The sequence below is a fragment of the Ranitomeya variabilis genome, chromosome 2 (assembly GCF_051348905.1).
Source record: "Ranitomeya variabilis isolate aRanVar5 chromosome 2, aRanVar5.hap1, whole genome shotgun sequence".
NCBI classification, from domain to species: Eukaryota; Metazoa; Chordata; class Amphibia; order Anura; family Dendrobatidae; genus Ranitomeya; species Ranitomeya variabilis.
In genome coordinates this window covers 875,611,155-875,631,947 of record NC_135233.1, presented here as the reverse complement: position 1 = coordinate 875,631,947, position 20,793 = coordinate 875,611,155, and the positions used below count along the sequence as shown (strand labels likewise).

Genomic DNA, 20,793 nt, shown 5'->3' with positions numbered 1-20,793 from the left:
TAGTTTTATTATAGGAGACGAGGGACTCAATGGAATGTGTTATTTTTAAATAAAAAGGAAAAGTGTGTTTTGTTTTTATTTCAAGTAAAAGACTTAAGTCTGGCTTTGTGTTTATTTACAATATAACTATTGAATTATGCAAATTGCCTCTTCAGGGAAAAAGAGGACTTAAACTCTATAACGCCTCCTATTGGAAGTAGCGATCATACAAAGTCACAACCAACCCTTCAACGAGTCATGCAATATAACTTAGGATAAAAGCCAAATCAGTATCTCAATTCGCAGACACGGTGTTTCGGGCTGTTTGCCCTCGTCAGTGCGAAGTATGAGAACTGATTTGGCTAGGTGAGAGGCTCTGTACTGGGGTCTAAGGGGCACCGTGTATGCGAATTGAGCTACTGATTTGGCTTTTATCCTAAGTCAATTGCACGACTCATTGGAGGGTTGATTGTGACTTGTAGGATCGCTACTTCCAATGGGTGGCGCTATAGAATTTAAGTCCTCTTTTTCCCTGAAGAGGCAATTTGCATATTATATTTCCCAGAGGAGCATTGCACGGCGAATAAGCCTCCTTACCTTGACAAGCCAGAGCTGGTATCGTTACCCCTTAGACCCCAACTATTGAATTAGTAATAGATGCCTCTCCATTATTAATCCATGGGCTTGATGCAACCAAACAATACAAAGGTGACATTATCCCCACAACTGTGAACCCCACTTGCCACCACTACAGGGAAAGTGGGAAGTATTTAGAATTGGCACATCTAATAGATATTTTTAGTCCGGGGGATCAATATTGTGGCTCCTTACCAGCCTGAGAATACCAGTCCCCAGATGTCTGCTTTAGCAAAGCTGGTTGTCAAAAATGGGGAGACATCATGCCGTTTTTTAAAAGGATTTATTTAAAATAATTAAAAATCAATATGGGCACCCCTCCATTATTGACAACCAACCTTTCTGAAGCTGACAGCTGAGGATTGCAGCCCACAGCTATCAGTTTTTCGTGGCTGGTTATCAAAAATACAGGGGAACCCATGCAGTTTTTTTTTACATATTATTTATTTAGAGCACAGGAGCTGTCTGATGAATACTCCCATCAGCCACTCTGCTGTTACTAGCGGCAGCAGGCGTAGGCTTATGGGAATGGTAGTCCCATCAGTCCACACCAGTGACCAGAGGTAAATTTTACACATCTGTCACAGCTGCGGGCTCATGCTGTCATTTCACAGCGTGAGAACCACGGTTCTCTGATCGACCTTAATGATTTACCGCAGATCAGAAGCAGTGGTTGCCACGCTGTCATGCATAAGAAAGCATGGAAAACAGTTGATGTTCATGCCCCCCATTCAAGTGAATAGAGTCCGGTTCAGGTCCGGGTATCGTTCTGGTCCTCCGAACCCGAAATTTTTTAACCCGCCAGACCTGAACTTCCAGGTGTCCACCCATCTCTACTTTTAATTGCTCAGAAAACACATATAAGGGAAGAGGGGAGAGAGAGAGAACGCCACTGTCCATAAGAGCTAACACTCTACAAGACAAAGGACCCTGCTGATCATAAGAGATTATACTTTACAGGCGAGAGAAAGAGGATCCTGCTCATAATAAGATCTTACACTCTAAGGCCATGTGCACACGTTCAGGTTTTTTCGTGTTTTTTTCGCATTTTTTCGCTATAAAAACGTGACAAAAACGCAAAAAAAACGCTAACATATGCCTCCTATTATTTACAGGGTATTCCGCATTTTTTGTGCAAATGTTGCATTTTTTTCCGCGAAAAAATTGCATCGCGGAAAAAAAAGCAACATGTTCATTAAATTTGCGGAATTGCTGGGATTCCGCACACCTAGGAGTGCATTGATCTGCTTACTTCCCGCAAGGGGCTGTGCACACCATGCGGGAAGTAAGCAGATTATGTGCGGTTGGTACCCAAGGTGGAGGAGAGAAGACTCTCCTCCACGGACTGAGCACCATATAATTGGTAAAAAAAAAAGAATTAAAATAAAAAATAGTCATATACTCACCCTCTGATGGCCCCCGGAGTCTTCCCGCCTCTACGGTGCATGCTACCGCTTCCATTCCTATAGATGCTCTGTGTGAAGGACCTGCGATGACGTCGCGGTCTTGTGATTGGTCGTGTGACCGCTCATGTGACCGCTCACGCGACCAATCACAAGCCGCGACGTCATCGAAGGTCCTGCACACACACCATCTATTGGAACGGACGCCGCTGAGGAGATCGGCTGTCTGCAGGTGAGTATAACCTTTTTTTTTATTTTTTTATTATTTTTAAACATTCTATCTTTTACTATTGATGCTGCATAGGCAGCATCTATAGTAAAAAGTTGGTCACACTTGTCAAACACTATGTTTGACAAGTGTGACCAACCTGTCAGTCAGTTTTCCAAGCGATGCTACAGATCGCTTGGAAAACTTTAGCATTCTGCAAGCTAATTTCGCTTGCAAAATGCAAAAAAAAGCAAAAAAAAAAAAACGGGAAAAAAATGCAAAAAAAAAATGCGGATTTCTTGAAGAAAATTTCTGGTTTTCTTCAGGAAATTTCTGCAAGAAATCCTGACGTGTGCACATACCCTAAAGGACAGGGAGATTTGCCCAGTGATTCTGGAGATAAAAAAAAAAGACTCTTCCACATAAGTTGTGCTCCTCTGGGAATCGCTGATCTGGGATGGCTCAAGTGCTAACCAGCACTGTACAAGTTATTATTACACTGTTCAACGCAATTTTTCTGGCAAAAGGTTTTAAAACATATTTCAAGTCAATTTTGGCTGCTGATTACGAATATGAACTCCGTTTTTGGCTATCACATCAGGATTTCGAGATATTTTCAATTTTTGATTAAAATTACTCCTAATGTTTTATGATAAAACACATGATTTTCGATGCTACATTGTATATTTTTAATCAAGGAATAACAAAGATTACAAAGTCTATGTACAGCAAATCAAATATACTTACAGAATTAAACTACAAAATATAAAAACACATATGGCACACAGATGAATGACAAATGGCAGTTATTTGAACTTTCTTTTCTTGGCTGATCTGTGATGTACAGCTTCTGGGTTGTCTCTCATCAATCTCCAGCAATAGTCAGCAATCATATGTGAGTCCCACCGGCCTTGATACCATCCTTCCATTGTTTTAATGTCCTGATGAAAACGCTCCCCTTGTTCCTCGCTCACATCCCCAAGGTTCTCTGGAAAAAAGTCCATATAGCTGTGTAAATAGTGAATCTTGATGCTCATTCTACATCCAAGATTTTGCAGACTCATTAGTAGCTCCTCCACGATCTCTTCATAGTTGTCTTCTTTCTTATTCCCTAGAAAATTCTGCACCACATTACAAAATGCATTCCAAGCTCATTCTTCTGTCTCATTCATTGATGTGATAAAATTTGGGTCTCTCATAACTGTTCTCATTTGAGGTCCATCAAATATTCCAGCCTTTGTCTTCTCTTCACTAAGACCAGGAAAAGTTGAGCATATATTGCATTCTCCCCTGTAATTGAGAGCTTTGACGGACTGCTTCATCAATCCAAGTTTTATGTGTAAGGGAGGAAAGACAATGTCCTTCCTATTCACTAGAGGATCATGGATGACATTCTTATCACCAGATGCCAAACTCTGTCGCTGAGGCCATTTGGTTTTTACCCAATGCTCTGCTGTAGCTCTACTGTCCAGTAGCACAGAAAACAAGGGTGTTATTATAACAAATGGGAATTATGCATGTTCAAAGAAAACAAAGATATTCTCACATTTATTGGGAGACTAAATGAAAACTAAATTTACCTTAGTGAACCGTATAAACCGGCACTTTTCATGCACTACTTATATTTATCATGAAATTCTTGAAAATGGGCTATATACCTGTAGCGCAAAAACGTGATGTGATAGAGAAATTATAAGATCAGATTTGAATTCAGCACCCTCAAATTAGTCTAAAACTGTTCTTAAAGTCCATGCCAGAATTATTTTTTTTTTGTAGACCAGTGTTATCAGTAGTATTGAGCGATACCGTCCAATACTTGAAAGTATCGGTATCGGATAGTATCGGACGATACCCGAAAAGTATCGGATATCGCCGATACCGATACCCGATACCAATACAAGTCAATGGGAAACCAAGTATCGGAAGATATCCTGTATGGTTCCCAGGGTCTGAAGGAGAGGAAACTCTCCTTCAGGCCCTGGGATCCATATTAATGTTTAAAATAAAGAATACAAATAAAAAATATTGATATAATCACCTCTCCGACGCAGCCTGGACCTTATCGATGTAACCGGCAGCCTCCGTTCCTAAGAATGAGCGCTTGAAAGACCTTAGATGACTTCGCGGCTTGTGATTGGTCGCGTGAGCGGTCACGTGACTGCCACGCGAACAATCACAAGCCGCGACATCATCTAAGGTCTTTCAAGCGCTCATTCTTAGGAACGGAGGCTGCCGGTTACATCGGTAAGGTCCAGGCTGCGTCGGAGAGGTGAGTATATCAATATTTTTTATTTTTATTCTTTATTTTACACATTAATATTGATCCCGATACCGATTCCCGATATCACAAAAGTATCGGAACTCGGTATCGGAATTCCGATACCACAAATATCTGCCGATACCCGATACTTGCGGTATCGGAATGCTCAACACTAGTTATCAGTAAAACTTCATTACCTGCAGAGCATTATGGGGAGGCCCATGCGATCACACAAACAATGTGAGTCCACTCTCTGATGAAGCAGTCTGAGAGATGGTGCCAGACAAGGTTTTTTTTGTCATACCACAAATAGAGTCTTAAGATGTTTGAATTATTGTGAAAACGCAAATTTCGAGATATTCATCTCAAACACGATCTTCCGCAGCTCAATCTGCTCATCTCTAATGATAAGAGTATGTGTATAACTTGTGTGTGTATGTTGCAATTAACGTTATCAATATATTTTTTACTAGCAATCCGTAAAATTGCACAAGATGGTTTCATCTCATAACAGTATGAAGGTTACTATACTTAACAAAAATGGAGGTGAGTGACAAACACCTGATTTTCAACATTTAGCTAAAAAAATAAAAGCAAACTATTCATGTTAAATGTATAATTTTTGTACAATTTTTATAGAGCATATGTACCAACATATCTTTCATGTTCATGGGATGCCTGATAAGATTTTCAGCGATCAGGGTCCCCAATTTGCATCTTTAATTGGGAGGGAGCTTTATCGGCTGCTAAGCATAGAGCTCAGTCTCTCTTCAGCGTACCATCAAGTCAAATGGGCTTGTGGAGAGTGCCAACCAGACTCTTATCACATATTTACAGCACTTTGTTTCTGCCAGGCATGACCACTGGGCATCCTTGCTGCCCTGTGTGCAGTTTGCTTTGAACTACTCCATCGCTGATTCCACTGGGCAGGCGCCGTTCCTCCTTTATTACGATTAGCACCCACAGGTACCTGTGCCTATGCCCGTCTTGTCCTCCGATCCTAGGGTGGTGGATTGGGCAGTGGAGGCGTGTGACATCTGGGATCACATGAAGGATGCTATTAATGCCTCTAAGGAAAGAATGAGGGTCTCCACCAACGTGCATCGTTGTCCCGCTCCGGTTTTTGCCCCTGGCGATTTAGTGGTTCTCTGCTCGTATCATCAGGCTGCATGTAGAGTCCACTAAATTTGCTCCCCGCTATCTGGGTCCATTCATTGTTCAGGAAAAGGGTAATCCTGTGGTATGTCATCTCTGCCTTCCTCCACATCTGAACATCGCCGACACCTTCCAGTAGTTTTCTCCCACATATGGGGTATCAGCGTACTCAGGACAAATTGCACAACAACTTTGGGGTCCAATTTCTCCAGATACCCTTGGGAAAATACAAAAATGGGGGCTAAAAGATAATTTTTGTGGGAAAAAATGATTTTTTAACTTTCATGGCTCTACATCATAAACTTTAGTGAAACAATTGCAGGTTGAAAGTGCACACTACACATCTAGATAAGTTCCTTAGGTGGTCTAGTTTCCAAAATAGGGTCACTTGTAGGGGGTTTCCACTGTTTAGGAACATCAGGGGCTCTCTAAATGCGAAAAGGCATCTGATCTCAGTTCCAGCCAATTCTGCGTTGAAAAAGTCAAATGGTACTCCTTCCCTTCCGAGCTCTGCCATGCGCCCAAACAGTGGCTTACCCCCACATATGGGGCATTAGAGAACTCATGACAAATTGGACAACAACTTTTGGGTCCAATTTCTCCTGTTACCCTTGGGAAAATAAAAAATTGGGGGCGAAAATATCATTTTTGTGAAAAAAAGGTCTTTTATTTTTACGGCTGTACATTATAAACTTCTGTGAAGCACTTGGGGGTTTAAAGTGCTCACCACACATCTAGATCCAGTTCCTTAGGGTGTCTACTTTCCAAAATGGTGTCACTTGTGCTTTTTTTTTTTTTAAACATTCCAAAAATTCCTGTGAAGCACCTGAAGGGTTAATAAACTTCTTAAATGTGGTTTTGAGCACCTTGAGGGGTCCAGTTTTAGAATGATGTCACTTTTTGGTATTTTCTTTCATATAGACCCCTCAAAGTGACTTAAAATGTGATGTGGTCCCTAAAAAAAATGGTGTTGTAAAAATGAGAAATCGCTGGTCAACTTTTAACCCTTATAACTTCCTAAAAAAAAAAAAAAATTTTGGTTCCAAAATTGTGCTGATGTAAAGTAGACATGTAGGAAATGTTACATATTAAAGGGAAGGTGCCATAAAAAAAAAAAATTCCAACGGTTGAGAAAACGGAAAGGATTAATGTTTACATATTCTTTAAAAATATTATCATTTGTTTATAATTTAGTAAAATATGAAAAATAATTTTAAAAGGTTTGGCATACCCACTTTACACTAGAGGGAGCAGCTACTGAAATTTGACAAAAACCTAGTGTACAACTAGCTCACATTACTGCACTGCAGTAATTATGGGCGGAGTCTGCTGACGTGTGTGATGTCACTCCTCTCCTCCCCTTCTGGGTGTTTGCTAAGGGATAAGAGACGATGATATTCAGGAACACAGTGAGAAGCCATTTTGTTGGTGACTGCAGAGTTAGGCCGGCGTCACACATGCGTGTTTTACGGACGTAAGAGCGCAGAAACTACGTGCGTAAAACTCACATTACATACGGCACAATGATTCTCAATGGGTCTAGTCCTATCAGGCATATATTACGGATCCGTAATATACGGCGTTCTACGGGCGGAGAAAATCGCAGCATGCTGCGTATGTCAGGGTATCGCGCAAAAAATACGCCAATGCAAGTCTATGGGAGAGCGTATAATACGGAATGCTTACGGACCATGCGTGTGACTTGCGAGAAATACGCAACTTACTGGCAGATGTCCTGAAATGTCCAAAGGCCTCAATCAGGCAGGTGAGACATGCTAATTAGCTGAAAAAGCCAGACAGTGAACCCGGAAGTCTGCTGCACGCCTCCACGGAGTGATATTCAGCATGGCAAACATTGTGAACGCAGACATGCTGATCATTTTGGTACAAGAGAGGCCTGTCATCTGGGACCAAAGAGACCCAAATTATGCCAACAGGGCACAAAAAGAGGCAGCATGGAGGAGTGTGTGTGGGTCCCTCTTCCCACATTATGACCAGCAGCCACGTGCGGCACAGCGACAGATAAGTAAGTACACCCATGTTTGAAATGTAATGTTATTGTGAATCATCAGGTGCTTACTACTTTGAATTTCTCATCAAGAATTTCTAAAATATTCATGAAGGAAATAGAAAGCACACCAGTAGATACATGGTGTTGTACATGATAAACGGATTTCATTAATGATTAGAATCGGTGTCCCTTTTACTACACAGTGTTTCCCATTATTTGTCCTTTCTGTGATAGAGGTTAGGGGACTGTTGTGAATTTGGATTCTGGGCTCCCCCGGTGGCTACTGGTGGAATTGAACTTGTGACATCATCTTCCCTGTTTCACCTGTTCTGATTAGATCTGGGTGTCGCTATATAACCTGGCTTCTTTGTTAGATGCTTGCCGGTCAACAATGTTATCAGAAGCCTCTCTGTGCTTGTTCCTGCTCCCAGACATCTACTAGATAAGTTGGACATTCGTCCATGTTTTGTTTTTGTATTTTGGTTCCAGTTCACAGCTGCAGTTTCGTTACTGTGTCTGGAAAGCTCTTGTTGATCAGGAATTGCCACTCTGGTATTATGAGTTAATGCCAGAGTCCTAAAGTAATTTCTGGATGTGTTTTGTTAGGGTTTTCTACTGACCATGAAAGTATGCTTTCTGTCTTCTGCTATCTAGAAAGCGGACCTCAAATTTGCTAAAACTATTTTCCTGCTGCGTTTGTTGTTTCATCTCATATCACCGCCAATATATGTGGGGGGCTTCTGTCTCCTTTTGGGCATTTCTCTAGAGGTGAGTCAGGTCTTATATTTCCCTCTGCTAGCATTATTTAGTTCTCCGGCCGGCGCTGGGCATATAGGGATAAAAAGTAGGACATGCTACCTGGCTACATCTAGATGATGCGGTAGGTTTAGTTCATGGTCAGTACAGTTACATCTTCCAAGAGCTTGTTCCTATAGAGGCTTATGCTAGTTCTCTGGCCATGGAGATCATGACAGTTTGACCGGCCAGCTAAAGGGTTAAAATCCTTGGCTGAGAAAGGAGAGAAATAAGAAGTCTGCTGAGAGTTTTTTTTTTTTTTTTTTTTTCCTCTGTGCTCTTAATTGGATCACTTGCCAGTCTGTCTATGCTGCAGTCTTTTTTTTTTTTTCTCTCTCCTTATAATCTTTGAATGGCTTTGTGTTCACCTGTTAATAATGGATCTTCAGAGTGTAACTGCAGGTTTGAATAATCTCACCACGAAAGTACAAAATTTGCAAGATTTTATTGTTCATGCTCCGGTATCTGAGCCGAGAATTCCTTTGCCGGAATTCTTCTCAGGGAATAGATCTAGCTTTCAGAATTTTAGAAATAATTGTAAGCTATTTTTGTCCCTGAAATCTCGTTCTGCTGGAGACTCTGCACAGCAGGTTGGGATTGTGATTTCCTTGCTCCGCGGCGACCCTCAAGACTGGGCTTTTGCATTGGCACCAGGGGATCCTGCGTTGCGCAATGTGGATGCGTTTTTTTTGGCCTTGGGCTTGCTGTATGAGGAACCTCATTTGGAACTTCAGGCAGAAAAAACTTTGATGTCCCTATCGCAGGGGCAAGATGAAGCTGAAATTTACTGCCAAAGATTCCATAAATGGTCTGTGCTTACTCAGTGGAATGAGTGTGCCTTGGCGGCTACTTTCAGAGAGGGTCTCTCTGATGCCATTAAGGATGTTATGGTGGGGTTCCCTGTGCCTGCGGGTCTGAATGAGTCCATGACAATGGCCATTCAGATCGATAGGCGTCTGCGGGAGCGCAAACCTGTGCACCATCTGGCGGTGTCCACTGAGAAGACGCCAGAAAGCATGCAGTGTGATAGAATTCTGTCCAGAAGCGAGCGGCAGAATTTTAGACGGAAAAATGGGTTGTGTTTCTATTGTGGGGATTCTACTCATGTTATATCAGCGTGCTCTAAGCGTACTAAAAAGCTTGATAAATCCGTTTCCATTGGCACTTTACAGTCTAAATTTATTTTGTCTGTGACCCTGATTTGCTCTTTGTCATCTATTACTACTGACGCCTATATCGACTCTGGCGCCGCTTTGAGTCTTATGGATTGGTCCTTTGCCAATCGTTGTGGGTATGATTTAGAGCCTTTGGAAACTCTTATTCCTCTGAAGGGGATTGACTCCACCCCATTGGCTAATAATAAACCACAATACTGGACACAAGTGACTATGTGTATTAATCCGGATCACCAGGAGACTATTCGTTTTCTAGTGCTGTATAATCTACATGAGGATTTGGTGCTGGGATTGCCATGGCTGCAGTCTCACAACCCAGTCCTTGACTGGAGAGCTATGTCTGTGTTGAGCTGGGGATGTAAGGGGACTCATGGGGACGTACCTTTGGTGTCCATTTCATCATCTATTCCCTCTGAAATCCCTGAGTTCCTGTCTGATTATCGTGACGTCTTTGAAGAACCCAAGCTGGGTTCACTACCTCCGCACCGTGAGTGCGATTGTGCTATAGATTTAATTCCGGGTAGTAAATACCCAAAGGGTCGTTTATTTAATCTGTCTGTGCCTGAACATACTGCTATGCGAGAATATATAAAGGAGTCCTTGGAAAAGGGACATATTCGTCCATCGTCATCTCCCTTAGGAGCCGGTTTTTTCTTTGTGTCAAAAAAAGACGGCTCTTTGAGACCATGTATTGATTATCGGCTTTTGAATAAAATCACGGTTAAATATCAATACCCATTGCCGTTGCTGACTGATTTGTTTGCTCGCATAAAGGGGGCCAAGTGGTTCTCTAAGATTGATCTCCGTGGGGCGTATAATTTGGTGCGGATCAGGCAGGGGGATGAGTGGAAAACCGCATTTAATACGCCCGAGGGCCACTTTGAGTATTTGGTGATGCCTTTTGGTCTTTCTAATGCCCCTTCAGTCTTCCAGTCCTTTATGCATGATATTTTCCGCGATTTTTTGGATAAATTTATGATAGTGTATCTGGATGATATTCTGATTTTTTCGGATGACTGGGACTCTCATGTCCGGCAAGTTAAGAGGGTTTTTCAGGTTTTGCGGTCTAATTCTCTGTGTGTCAAGGGTTCTAAGTGCGTTTTTGGGGTTCAGAGAATTTCCTTTTTGGGATATATTTTTTCTCCCTCTTCCATTGAGATGGATCCTGTCAAGGTTCAAGCTATTTGTGATTGGACGCAGCCCTCTTCTCTTAAAAGTCTTCAGAAATTTTTGGGCTTTGCCAACTTTTATCGTCGATTTATTTCTGGTTTTTCGGATGTCGTTAAGCCATTGACCGATTTGACTAGACAGGGTGCTGATGTTGCTAATTGGTCCCCTGATGCTGTGGAGGCCTTTCAGGAGCTTAAGCGCCGTTTTTCTTCTGCCCCTGTGTTGCGTCAGCCTGATGTGACTCTTCCTTTTCAGGTTGAGGTCGACGCTTCTGAGATCGGAGCTGGGGCAGTGTTGTCGCAGAAAAGTTCTGACTGCGCCGTGATGAGGCCTTGTGCCTTCTTTTCCCGTAAATTTTCGCCCGCTGAGCGGAATTATGATGTTGGGAATCGGGAGCTTTTGGCCATGAAGTGGGCGTTTGAGGAGTGGCGCCATTGGCTCGAGGGGGCCAGACATCAGGTGGTGGTATTGACTGACCACAAAAATTTGATTTATCTTGAGACCGCCAGGCGCCTGAATCCTAGACAGGCGCGCTGGTCATTATTTTTTTCTCGGTTTAATTTTGTGGTATCGTACCTACCAGGTTCTAAGAATGTTAAGGCGGATGCCCTTTCTAGGAGTTTTGAGCCTGATTCACCTGGCAACTCTGACCCCACAGGTATTCTTAAGGAGGGAGTTATCTTGTCAGCTGTTTCTCCAGACCTGCGGCGGGCCTTGCAGGAGTTTCAGGCGGATAGACCGGATCGTTGTCCGCCTGATAGGCTGTTTGTTCCTGATGATTGGACCAGTAAAGTCATCTCTGAGGTGCATTCTTCTGCGTTGGCAGGTCATCCTGGAATTTTTGGTACCAGGGATTTGGTGGCAAGATCCTTCTGGTGGCCTTCCCTGTCACGAGATGTGCGAGGCTTTGTGCAGTCTTGTGACGTTTGTGCTCGGGCCAAGCCTTGTTGTTCTCGGGCTAGTGGATTATTGTTGCCCTTGCCTATTCCTAAGAGGCCTTGGACACACATCTCGATGGATTTTATTTCAGATCTGCCTGTTTCTCAGAAGATGTCTGTCATCTGGGTGGTGTGTGACCGTTTTTCTAAGATGGTTCATTTGGTTCCCCTGCCCAAATTGCCTTCTTCTTCCGAGTTGGTGCCCCTGTTTTTTCAAAATGTTGTTCGTTTGCATGGTATTCCTGAGAATATCGTTTCTGACAGAGGAACCCAATTTGTGTCTAGATTTTGGCGGGCATTTTGTGCTAGGATGGGCATAGATTTGTCTTTTTCGTCTGCTTTTCACCCTCAGACTAATGGCCAGACCGAGCGGACTAATCAGACCCTGGAGACATATCTGAGGTGTTTTGTGTCTGCTGACCAGGATGATTGGGTTGCTTTTTTGCCATTGGCGGAGTTCGCCCTCAATAATCGGGCCAGCTCTGCCACCTTGGTTTCCCCGTTTTTCTGTAATTCGGGGTTCCATCCTCGATTTTCCTCCGGTCAGATGGAATCCTCGGATTGTCCTGGAGTGGATGCGGTGGTGGAGAGATTGCATCATATCTGGGGGCAGGTGATGGACAATTTAAAGTTGTCCCAGGAGAAGACTCAGCTTTTTGCCAACCGTCACCGTCGTGTTGGTCCTCGGCTTTGTGTTGGAGATTTGGTGTGGTTGTCTTCTCGTTTTGTCCCTATGAGGGTCTCATCTCCTAAGTTTAAGCCTCGGTTCATCGGTCCGTATAAAATATTGGAGATTCTTAACCCTGTTTCCTTCCGTTTGGACCTCCCTGCATCCTTTTCTATTCATAACGTTTTTCATCGGTCGTTATTGCGCAGGTATGAGGCACCGGTTGTGCCTTCCGTTGAGCCTCCTGCTCCGGTGTTGGTTGAGGGTGAGTTGGAGTACGTTGTGGAAAAAATCCTAGACTCCCGTGTTTCCAGATGGAGACTCCAGTATCTGGTCAAGTGGAAGGGATACGGCCAGGAGGATAATTCTTGGGTCACTGCATCTGATGTTCATGCCTCTGATCTGGTTCGTGCCTTTCATAGGGCCCATCCTGATCGCCCTGGTGGTTCTGGTGAGGGTTCGGTGCCCCCTCCTTGAGGGGGGGGTACTGTTGTGAATTTGGATTCTGGGCTCCCCCGGTGGCTACTGGTGGAATTGAACTTGTGACATCATCTTCCCTGTTCACCTGTTCTGATTAGATCTGGGTGTCGCTATATAACCTGGCTTCTTTGTTAGATGCTTGCCGGTCAACAATGTTATCAGAAGCCTCTCTGTGCTTGTTCCTGCTCCCAGACATCTACTAGATAAGTTGGACATTCGTCCATGTTTTGTTTTTGTATTTTGGTTCCAGTTCACAGCTGCAGTTTCGTTACTGTGTCTGGAAAGCTCTTGTTGATCAGGAATTGCCACTCTGGTATTATGAGTTAATGCCAGAGTCCTAAAGTAATTTCTGGATGTGTTTTGTTAGGGTTTTCTACTGACCATGAAAGTATGCTTTCTGTCTTCTGCTATCTAGAAAGCGGACCTCAAATTTGCTAAAACTATTTTCCTGCTGCGTTTGTTGTTTCATCTCATATCACCGCCAATATATGTGGGGGGCTTCTGTCTCCTTTTGGGCATTTCTCTAGAGGTGAGTCAGGTCTTATATTTCCCTCTGCTAGCATTATTTAGTTCTCCGGCCGGCGCTGGGCATATAGGGATAAAAAGTAGGACATGCTACCTGGCTACTTCTAGATGATGCGGTAGGTTTAGTTCATGGTCAGTACAGTTACATCTTCCAAGAGCTTGTTCCTATAGAGGCTTATGCTAGTTCTCTGGCCATGGAGATCATGACAGGGGACTCTGTCCTTGTGGCCTTGCTTGCTAATTGTGTGTGTTTTTTAAATTTAATATTAAATGTGCTCCCCAAATGCCTATTTGGATGCTACACTTAAATCTGTGTAGTCAATTACACCTTTTGTGAGCACTCTGCTTAATGGGCTAATGAATGTGTTTAATTTTTGTTGTTTCAGTGGGTGATGTTACAACAAGGTGGCGGAGTATCCGCGATCAGTACAGGAGGGAGAGGCAGCAGCGGGAGAGAAGTGGAGCCGGGGCACCTCCCAAAAAAAAGAAATATATATATTTTGACCGCCTAAACTTTCTGAATCCCAGCATGGACCTCAGGCCGTAAGTGACAACATCAATAACTTTTTATACTATATTTTTTTGAGTAAATTTTTAGTTAGAAATTTGGAACATAAAACATTTTTCTTTTTCAGAACTCAGTCTAACCTCACTGACAGGGGGACAGGGTCTGACTCGGAACTGGTCATTGACCCAGTTGGGGAAGGTGAAGAGGTGGCTGGTCCATCTGCTGCTCCCTCAGGCTCCATCCCTCCTGGATCCTCCTCATCTGGTCAGGCAGCTCCATCTGCATGCTTACCACACCAAGAGGACCCACAGTTTGCCTCTTCCGCCGCAGCATCATCAGCAGCACCACCACCTAGCCAGGATGACCCTGGAAATAGCAGCAGCCCAACTGTTGCCCTGGATCCATCCCCACAGGCTGCAGTCAGACCACAGCGTGCACGCCGCAGAAGAGAGCTGATCCAAAGCCGGCGAAACGTGGATGCTGGGGTCATGAGCTACTGTATTTTGGCACGTGTTCGAGAGGATGATGGGGAGGAGGGCTTTACCAGGAGCCTTGCCCAGTACTTAAGGTCCATAGAGCGGGAGTTAAGGCTTCGTGTGAGAGGCTGTTTTCAGATCCTTGTTGACGCATGCACCCCCCAAATAACCCATACAATCTCATGCTGATGATTGAACAGTGGCAGATGTCACCTGAAAATATTCTGCGGCCTCAGAGATTACAAGGCCTGGCTGCTCAACAAGGATCTGAAGCACCCCCTCCACGTCAGCCAACACCTCAGCCCCAACCCACAACGAACACACAATGGCCACCTCAGCAACATATGGCGGGATATCAACCATCCCAATATGGCCACTTGTCCACACCCAGTGCTGGAGGCTGGTCCCAACCTGGGTATGGACAATATGGTCATTTTGGGTTGGGTTATGATTCCCGGCCATATGGTCATCAACAGCAGGGGTATCTCCCAAATCCTTGGCCCACTCTTCCAAGTTCCCAGCATCATAGCTGGGCTAATGTTCCTCAGGCCACTACAACATCTGCACAGGGTGCTGGACAATTGGGCCTACAAAGGCCACCCGATGCAGACCCTGAGCAAGCTACTTCTCCTGCACCAACCTACCAGGACTTGTAATTTTTTTCTTTTCTTTTTTTTTTTTTTTTATGTTTCTTTTACCATTTTGTTTTTTTTTTTTATATGATTTTTATACACAATTTTCGTTTGTATTGTCCCTACAGAGCATTGTTTACTGTGGATGTTGTTACGATTTTTGGGGGCCCACAAAAATAGGCCTTTGAGAGGCCAAAAAATGGTTATGTCAAAAAAATAACCTAGACATTTAAAAAAGTTATACAGTAAAACGTTATATTAATAACAATCAACGTCTGGATGCGCTGTATTCATTCTTCCATCACACACACGATATGCTGATAACCATATGTGAAATAATAAAATACAACAGACCGAGTTTTTAACTTGGTTAACACATACTTTATAGAGCTAATTAATTACACATGCAAAAATGCATAGTCTTGCCAGGGAGTAGCACCTTGAGGAGTCAAAAAATAATTTGTAAAGATATCACGAACTTTAAGACCAGAAAGTGGACGACGCGGAGGAGGGACATATGGGGTAGGCCTACTAACATTGTTCATGAGGTTATCTTCAAAATTTGGAGAGGAACAATCATTCTTGTGAAATTATGTAGAATTACACAGGCTTTTATCACTTCGTTGATTGTAGCCTCACTCAGCTGGAATGCAGACTGAAGAACACGCCATTTGGCAACAAGAATCCCATAGGCGCACTCAACCAGTCTCCGTGCCCTGGCAAGTCTCAAATTAAACACCCTCCGCCGGTGGTCAAGGTTGCGCCTGGGGTAAGGCCTCATGATGTGCCTCGACAGTTGGAAGGCCTCATCTCCAACCAAAACAAAAGGCACTGCTTCCGCATTGGAGCCTGGGAGTTGTTGTGGTGGTGGGAGGTTCAACTGGTTGTCACGTAGCTGCCGACCCATTATGGACAAATTGAAGACCCTAGAGTCTCCAGTTCGCCCATAGGCCCCAATGTCTACAATTATAAACCTGTAGTTACTGTCAGCAACTGCTAACAGAACTACAGAGAAAAACTGCTTGTAATTGTAGAATTGGGAACCAGAGTTCGGCGGCTTACGCACCCTGATATGTTTCCCATCCACAGCTCCAATGCAATTAGGGAAGTCACAATTATTTTGGAAACCTGTGGCGATTTTAAGCCAATCGTCCTGTTTTGGCTCAGGCAACACAACTTCATGTAGTTTCTGCCAGATTTGTGAACAGGTTGTCCTAATAATGCCTGAAATGGTCGACCGCCCAATCAGAAACTCCAGGTGTAGATCCGCATAGGACAAGCCTGTGGACAGGAAGCTGCAATACAACAAAAAGGGAAAAAAAAAAAAAACATGAGGACTACGAAAAAAGGAATAAGCACAAGTGTATATTTCATTTACTATTACATTATTTACAATAGAAAAAGTTTCATTTGAAATTCTAAATAGACTAGAATATTGACACCATTCTTTTATATGTGCTTGTGGCTTCATGTCCAAGTTAAGTTAATGAAACATAGTAGGACACCACACATTTTGACAGAAAACAAAATAACAAAACAGTATGTGCGAATGTGGAATACATACCGTAAGGGTAGGAGCAGACGCTCCTCAGCAGAGATGGCTTTTCTCATCCAGGTGTCCTGAAAGGTGATCCCAGAACTTAAAATCTCCAACAACATGTCAAAAGTCCGGATGGACATGCGAGTATACAGGTAAAACTTCTCTGGATGTGCCCTCAAAGCTGAATATAGTCTCTGGAAATGGCCTTTAGTCTGGCGTTGGGTCAATAGAGGATGTACCCACAATCTTCTTCGTCTCCTCCTTCGCGGATCCACATTGACCGGATATGGCTGGCCAAAGCGACAAGACAACACCCAGTGAAGCAACACCCGCTGAGTTGTGCTTAAATACACAGGGCCAGACATGTTTGTAATCTCAAAGCAACACAGCCAAAATATGCTAGAGAACATATAGGGCAGATGGGAGGGCTCCACCTGTTGTAGAGGTCTTAAATAGTGTGGTTAATGATGGTTTAAATGATTTGCAGGCCTGAAAACCGTTAAATGTCCATTTTGTGAGGGTGCGTGATAAATACGCCATACGGATCACATACGGATTACACACGCACAAGCACATGCGCAAAATACGTGACCACACCTAAGCAATGCAGTAACTACGGAAGTCGATTACGGAGACATTTTGGCGTATTGAACGCGTAGTACGGACGTATAATACGTGGCGTATTGTCTTACGCCAAGTGTGACGCCGGCCTTATACTGACAAGTAGACAGTCACCGAGGATGGCAGGCAGCAAGGATTCTGGGAGATATGTGGTGGAGGGAGCAGGATGACAGCAGCACAGAGTATTTCAGGAGAGCAGTGTGCTGGTCTATGGGGGGCACCCTGTTTGGTGCACGGAGCAGCCAGGGATTGTACATAGAGCGCTGTCTTTTATACACATGGATGGGCCGTCTGCTTGTCTGCTCCACAGTAATCCAGGAAACATTTCTGTGGATTAATGGCCTGTTCAGATCTCAGATCCTGTCTTCTCCATCCTGTCTTCTCCATCCTGTCCTGGCGATGTGTGAAAGCGAGACGACAGGCGAAGTCCGGGGTGACGCTGGGAAGGAAATGTAGCCATATAGTAACGATGAAAATGAGACCTCTCTCTTCAGCAGCCTCACCAGCCCTCCCCTGACTGCAACTAACTGGAGGTCATGCTGCCCCCTCTATTACCCCAGACCCGTGTGCAGCTGCTAAACCAGTACCACCCTAGATTGGGTCCCCTTTCTGAATATAATACTGCCATATTGTTCTCACATAATACCGCCATACAGATCACATATAATACCATCATATAGATCGCAAATAACGACGCCAGTGTTCTCACATAATACCTCCATATAGATCACACATAATACCGCCATATACTTCACACTTAATACCGCCATATACTTCACACTTAATACCGCCATATACTTCTCACATAATACTGTCCTATAGTTCTCACATAATACCATCATATAGATCGTAAAAAATGATGCCATACATAGTGTTCTCACATAATACCGCCATATAGATCTCACATAATACCGCCATATACTTATCAAATAATACCGCCATATACTTCTCACATAATATCGCCATATACTTCTCACATAATACCGCCATATAGATCACACATAATACCGCCATATAGATCACACATAACGGGGAAGCGGAGTGTATAGGAGAGGATTAGATAAACGGCCCAGCAGTCAGTATCACACAGGATAGCATTAGATACACAGCTCAGCAGTCTGGATCACATAGATGAGGATTAGATACACCTCTCAGCAAAGTATCACACAGGGTAGGATTAGATACACGGCTCAGCATACAGTAACACACAGAATAGGATTAGATACACGGCTCAGCACAGTATGACACATGGTAGGATTAGATACATGTCTCAGCACAGTATCACACAGGGTAGGATTAGATACATGTCTCAGCACAGTATCACACAGGGAAGGATTAGATACATGTCTCAGCACAGTATCACACAGGGAAGGATTAGATACATGGCTCAGCAGACAGCATCACACAGGAGAGGATTAGATACACGTCTCAGCACAGTATCACACAGGGTAGGATTAGATACATGTCTCAGCACAGTATCACACAGGGTAGGATTTAGATACATGTCTCAGCACAGTATCACACAGGGTAGGATCAGATACATGGCTCAGCAGACAGTATAACACAAGAGAGGATTAGATACACGGCTCAGCAGACAGCATCACACAGGAGAGGATTAGATACACAGCTCAGCACAGTATCACACAGGGTAGCATTAGATACATGGCTCAGCACAGTATCACATGGTAGGATTAGATTCATGGCTCAGCACAGTAACACACATGGGAGGAGATACACTGCTCAGAGTCAGGCCGGCGTCACACTAGCGAGTTTTACGGACGTTTGAGCGCATAAACTACGTCCGTAAAATACGCATTACACACGGCCCAATGAATCTCTATGGCCCAGCTCCTATCTGCCGCATATTATGCATCCGTAATATACAGTCTTGTATGGCCGTAGAAAGATCGCAGCATGCTGCGCTTGTCAACGTATTGCGCAAAAAAACCTGACCTGAGCAACGGAAGGTATGAGATATTGTTGTTTTTTTATTTTTCCTTTGTTACAGAACGAGGGTCTTCAGATGGATTACCAGTATAATAAAATATTACAACAACCTGTGTCTTTATTTCATTAAAATACTTTGTAATAATGTGTGTGTGTTTTATTAACCATTTCGTACTATTGGATTAATAATGGATAGGTGTCGTAATTGACGCCTCTCCATTATTAATCTGGCTTAATGTTACCTTACAATAGCAAGGTGACATTAACCCTTCATTACCCCATATCCCACCGCTACACGGGAGTGGGAAGAGAGTGGCCAAGTGCCAGAATAGGCGCATCTTCCAGATGTGCCTTTTCTGGGGTGGCTGGGGGCAGATGTTTGTAGCCAGGGGGGGGCAATAACCATGGACCCTCTCTAGGCTATTACTATCTGCCCTCAGTCACTGGCTTTACCGCTCTGGCGGAGAAAATTGCGCGGGAGCCGACGCCAATTTTTTCCGACATTTAACCCTTTATTTTAGCAGCTACAGCGCCCAAATTTTGCACATACACACTACTAACATTAGTAGTGTGGAATATGCAAAAAAAAAGGGATATGAGATGGTTTACTGTATGTAAACAATGTCTCATGTCGGGTTTGAGAAGGAGAAATGAAAAACAGGCAGTTGAATTACCGGCTTTAGTGCTAGATCGCGCTGAAGTAAATTTTATATATATATATATATATATATATATATATATATATATATATATATATATATATATATATATATATATATATATATATATATATATATAGTAGGGATTCACTCGCTCAGATGCGTAGGATGAAACAGGAGGCACATTCCAACAAGAGTTCAAAGGTTTATTGCTCCATAAACCACAGCAAAAAAAAAAAACAGGAAACAAATAGCCTTTGGCTCAGGCATGGGGAAACAAATGTCCGTTCCTTCAGGCTCAGTCCTGAAGCCTTAACACACTGTGGAGGCTTTCTCCTCCACACACACAGACTCCTGTCTGTAGTGTCCCGCCTGGACACAGGGATCTCTGTCCACACTCACAGACTCCCAAAACACTCACTCTGGAGGCTAGCACCTCCACACATATCCCCTGTGTTAAGCATTAGGCTTTCTTTAATAGGTCTAACCACACCCAGAACCCATCACATGATCAGACATGTGGTTGTGACCTCACCACAGGTCCTTACACACATATAGGTAGCTATGGTTACATCACAGCGGCAAGCCATCTATGTTATTATTATTATTATTATTATTTATTGTTATAGCGCCATTTATTCCATGGCGCTTTACAAGTGAGGAGGGGTATACATAATAAAAACAAGTACAATAATCTTGAACAATACAAGTCATAACTGGTACAGTAGGAGAGAGGACCCTGCCCGCGAAGGCTCACAATCTACAAGGGATGGGTGAGAATACAGTAGGTGAGGGTAGAGCTGGTCATGCAGCGGTTTGGTCGATCGGTGATTACTGCAGGTTGTAGGCTTGTCGGAAGAGGTGGGTCTTCAGATTCTTTTTGAAAGTTTCGATGGTGGGCAAGAGTCTGATGTGTTATGGTAGAGGGTTCCAGAGTAGGGGTGATACGCGAGAGAAATCTTGTATACGATTGTGGGAAGAGGAGATAAGAGGGGAGTAGAGAAGGAG

General features: G+C 43.5%; 1 protein-coding gene across 2 annotated transcripts in view; it reads left to right on the top strand.

Moving 5' to 3' along the window:
• The window catches only part of LOC143808071 (putative cation-transporting ATPase 13A4), a 730,794-nt gene that overhangs the window by 322,218 nt on the left and 387,783 nt on the right, over positions 1-20,793 (top strand). For both annotated transcript variants that reach the window (XM_077290328.1, XM_077290327.1), the window contains exon 8: positions 4,960-5,032. In XM_077290328.1, the coding sequence (XP_077146443.1) occupies positions 4,960-5,032 (73 nt within the window). The remainder of the gene's footprint in view (positions 1-4,959; positions 5,033-20,793) is intronic.